This window comes from Bison bison, unplaced genomic scaffold (genome assembly GCF_000754665.1).
Source record: "Bison bison bison isolate TAMUID 2011002044 unplaced genomic scaffold, Bison_UMD1.0 scf7180017864063, whole genome shotgun sequence".
In the NCBI taxonomy this organism is placed as follows: Eukaryota; Metazoa; Chordata; class Mammalia; order Artiodactyla; family Bovidae; genus Bison; species Bison bison.
In genome coordinates this window covers 1493191-1496235 of record NW_011494635.1, presented here as the reverse complement: position 1 = coordinate 1496235, position 3045 = coordinate 1493191, and the positions used below count along the sequence as shown (strand labels likewise).

At 45.4% G+C, this 3045-nt stretch overlaps 1 protein-coding gene across 1 annotated transcript in view; it reads left to right on the top strand.

The window, feature by feature from the left end:
- RALGAPA2 (Ral GTPase activating protein, alpha subunit 2 (catalytic)) overlaps positions 1-3045 on the top strand; it is a 283032-nt gene that overhangs the window by 202258 nt on the left and 77729 nt on the right. Inside the window, exon 38 of the mRNA XM_010836602.1 lies at positions 1740-1867. Coding sequence (XP_010834904.1) covers positions 1740-1867 — 128 coding nt within the window. The remainder of the gene's footprint in view (positions 1-1739; positions 1868-3045) is intronic.

The window sequence follows — 3045 nt, the reverse complement described above, 5'->3', positions numbered from 1 at the left end:
CGACTCTTCATAGCCCCATGGACTGCAGCCTACCAGGCTCCTCCATCCATGGGATTTTCCAGGCAAGAGTACTGGAGTGGGTTGCCATTACCTTCTCCATCCTGACATCTTACTCTAACATTATTTTGTAACTTGACAAAGTTCCTTTCACAGAGACTGTGATCATGGTTGCCATTACTCTTCACAGGCGCCCCCTTTACCCCCATCTTTTTGCAATGCTCTATCCCTGCCCCCACCCCAAGTATACAAACATGCATCCTACCCTGTCTGACTTGGGCATTTAGGTTCCTGATCACTTCATTTGCAAAGATCATCTCCAAGTTAGGTCAGCTCCAACCAGACTGAAGCTTCCTCACTGTTGCTGAAACACACTGATTCCGCCCCCCACCCAGGGCATCGTGTGTGCTGCTGCTCTGCCTGGAATGCTCTCGTATCAGCCGTCCTCATACACTGGAAGTCAGCCCGCCCTCCCTCGTCCCCCTGGCCGTGTGACCTCTAACTGAAGGACTCTCCCCTAGAGAGTCCTATTGCTCTTCCCTGCCTTCTGCTTCACCTTAGCACTTTACTACCTGTGGGTGCGTGCTAAGTTGCTTCAGTCATGTGTGACTCTTTGCAACCCCATGGACAGTAGCCCTCCAGGCTCCTCTGTCCATGGGATTCTGCAGGCAAGAATATTGGAGTGGGTTGCCATACCCTCCAGGGGATCTTCCTGACCCAGGAATCGAACTCGTGTCTCTTACATCTCCTGCATTGGCAGGTGGGTTCTTCTCCACTAGTGCCACCTGGGAAGCCCACTTTAATGCTTAACATATTACATATTTGATGTCTTTATACTGTTCTTTTCTCCAAAACCTCCAATAAGTTCTAAGCTCAATGAAATCAGGAATTTTTTTCTTTATATTCACTGCTGTGTCCCAAGTCAGTAGGACAGTATCTGTCAGATAATAAATATTTTTTGAACAAATAAGTAAGTAAGTGATAAGAATAAATACAGGAGTTATAAGGAAGACCCTATTCTTGACTTCATGGAGCTGACAGTCTCCATAGTAGTGAATTGAGTTGATGAAATTCAAATACGGGAAAAAAGAAAGTGAAAGAGAGAAAAAGAAATCCAAAAAAAGACAGGCACCCAAACCCTGGGTGGCACAGGTGTGAAGGAAAGCCAAGTCTCTGTTAAAGAATTAGAAGGAAATGTGAATGATGTGATGTCTCTGAAATAGAGGGAAGAAGGTTCAAGAAGGAGGACCTTGTGGTTGTTAGCCGAGACAGTGTCATCTCCTTTAAGAGTCAACACACATTGGGATCCATGTGAAAATGTTGCTAATTCTAAAATCAGTTTCAGAAGCTTGCCAGCCTGGGGGTGTACCCTGAGGCCCGGCTGTGTGCTCTGGAGTGTATCCACACGGTGGAAACGCTCAGAAAGAGTAATATTGCTTCCATAAATGACAGCTCAAGAAAGAAAAGAAGAGCATGGTCACAATCTGTCATGAGAAGTTTAGCTGATAAGTTTGCAGGAGAGGAGCATCGTGGCACAACCCGGCTTGGCTTGATTCGAAAGCCCTGGACCTGGGTCCCCTACATCCAGCGCCCAGTCTGTGGGTGGCAGTGTGCGTGGTCCTGACAGATTTGAGGTGTATCAAGCAGCTGTTCTCATGTCTTTGGTTCACCTTTTACTGTTTGTTTGTTTGTTTTTAACATACTAAGTGTTCTTCTGGTTTTGTTCTGTTTTGCATTGACAGGTTCCATTTTTTGGGCCTCTGTTTGATGGAGCAATCGTGAGTGGGAAGCTACTGCCAAGCCTTATCTGTGCCACCTGCATCAACGCCAGCCGGGCCGTCAAGTGCCTCATCCCCCTCTACCAGAGCTTGTATCTTTTTTAAGTTAAGCGTGTAACGTGTTAACCTGCCCAGCATCCAACTTCAGGCAAAGAGGTAAGTCTTAACAGCTGGGCACAAGAGGGGAGAAAGGATGTTTTTCAGTCTGGGTTGAAGTAAAACATCATACTTTTATATAATATAATTTTGTGCCACATCTAACTTAGGAAGAGTTGATTTTCATCATCAAGCCCCATACGTCTGTGCTGAGAACAGCGCCCGTGATGAGATGCTCATTCTCCTGGGGTGTTTCTCCCCAGGTTCATTCTCCTCCCCCCTCCTCCTCATCTCTGTTTGCTGCAGTCTGTTGCATGTAAGTTGGGGTGCTGAAAAGATGCAGTGGCGTCAGTCCAAGCACCTGCCAGAAGCAACCACGAAGGAAATGATGCTGATAAATCAGAGAACGTGACAGGTGCCACTGGAGAAGCACAAATGGTGTCCCAGGAGGTCAGGGGAAGGGGACATTGTGTCTGGTTGGGAGGATAGGAAGGGCACCCTCAACAGAGTTGTGCTTGAACTCACCAGTGACAGTGGCTAGAAATCCTTTAGTCATTTTCCCAAATCCTGAATACCTCCTTCTCTCATTTCTGATCTTCTTTCTAAAGGCAGAAGAAATTTCACTAGTGTGATTCTTTTTTTTTTCTCCAACATTCGTTGGCCTGCTGTAATCTTCAAATTTAAATCTTAAATCTTTTGGAGCCAAGAACCATGAAAAGCAGCCATTTGATCAGGTTGGTGTTGGAGGTACTGCATATTTAAAGCTTCATTTTACCCTGATGATAAGAAAATTAAGGCGACTTCATAAAATTGCTTCGAAACACGTCTGACCTAACACAACTCAGGATCTCTCTGTTTCTAATTAGTATTGATAATGATTATAAGCATATTGTGTTTGACCTCTGTCTCTCTGCTTCTCCCAACCTTGCCATCAGTGACACGCTGCTGGAGGGTGGGGGCGAGGGGTGGGTGAGAAATACCACATGTGAATAGATACAGTTCATGAAAAATACCTTTCATTAAAATCCTGGTCACTTCATTGACTGATATTCTGTCTTTAGATTAAGAAAAAAATACATATGCCATGTGGCAACTCAGAATTATCATAGAAATTAGTAGTAGAAAAGAGCTATTAGATCCCATCTGGTCCCTCCCCGGGGGGCTGGGGGGCATT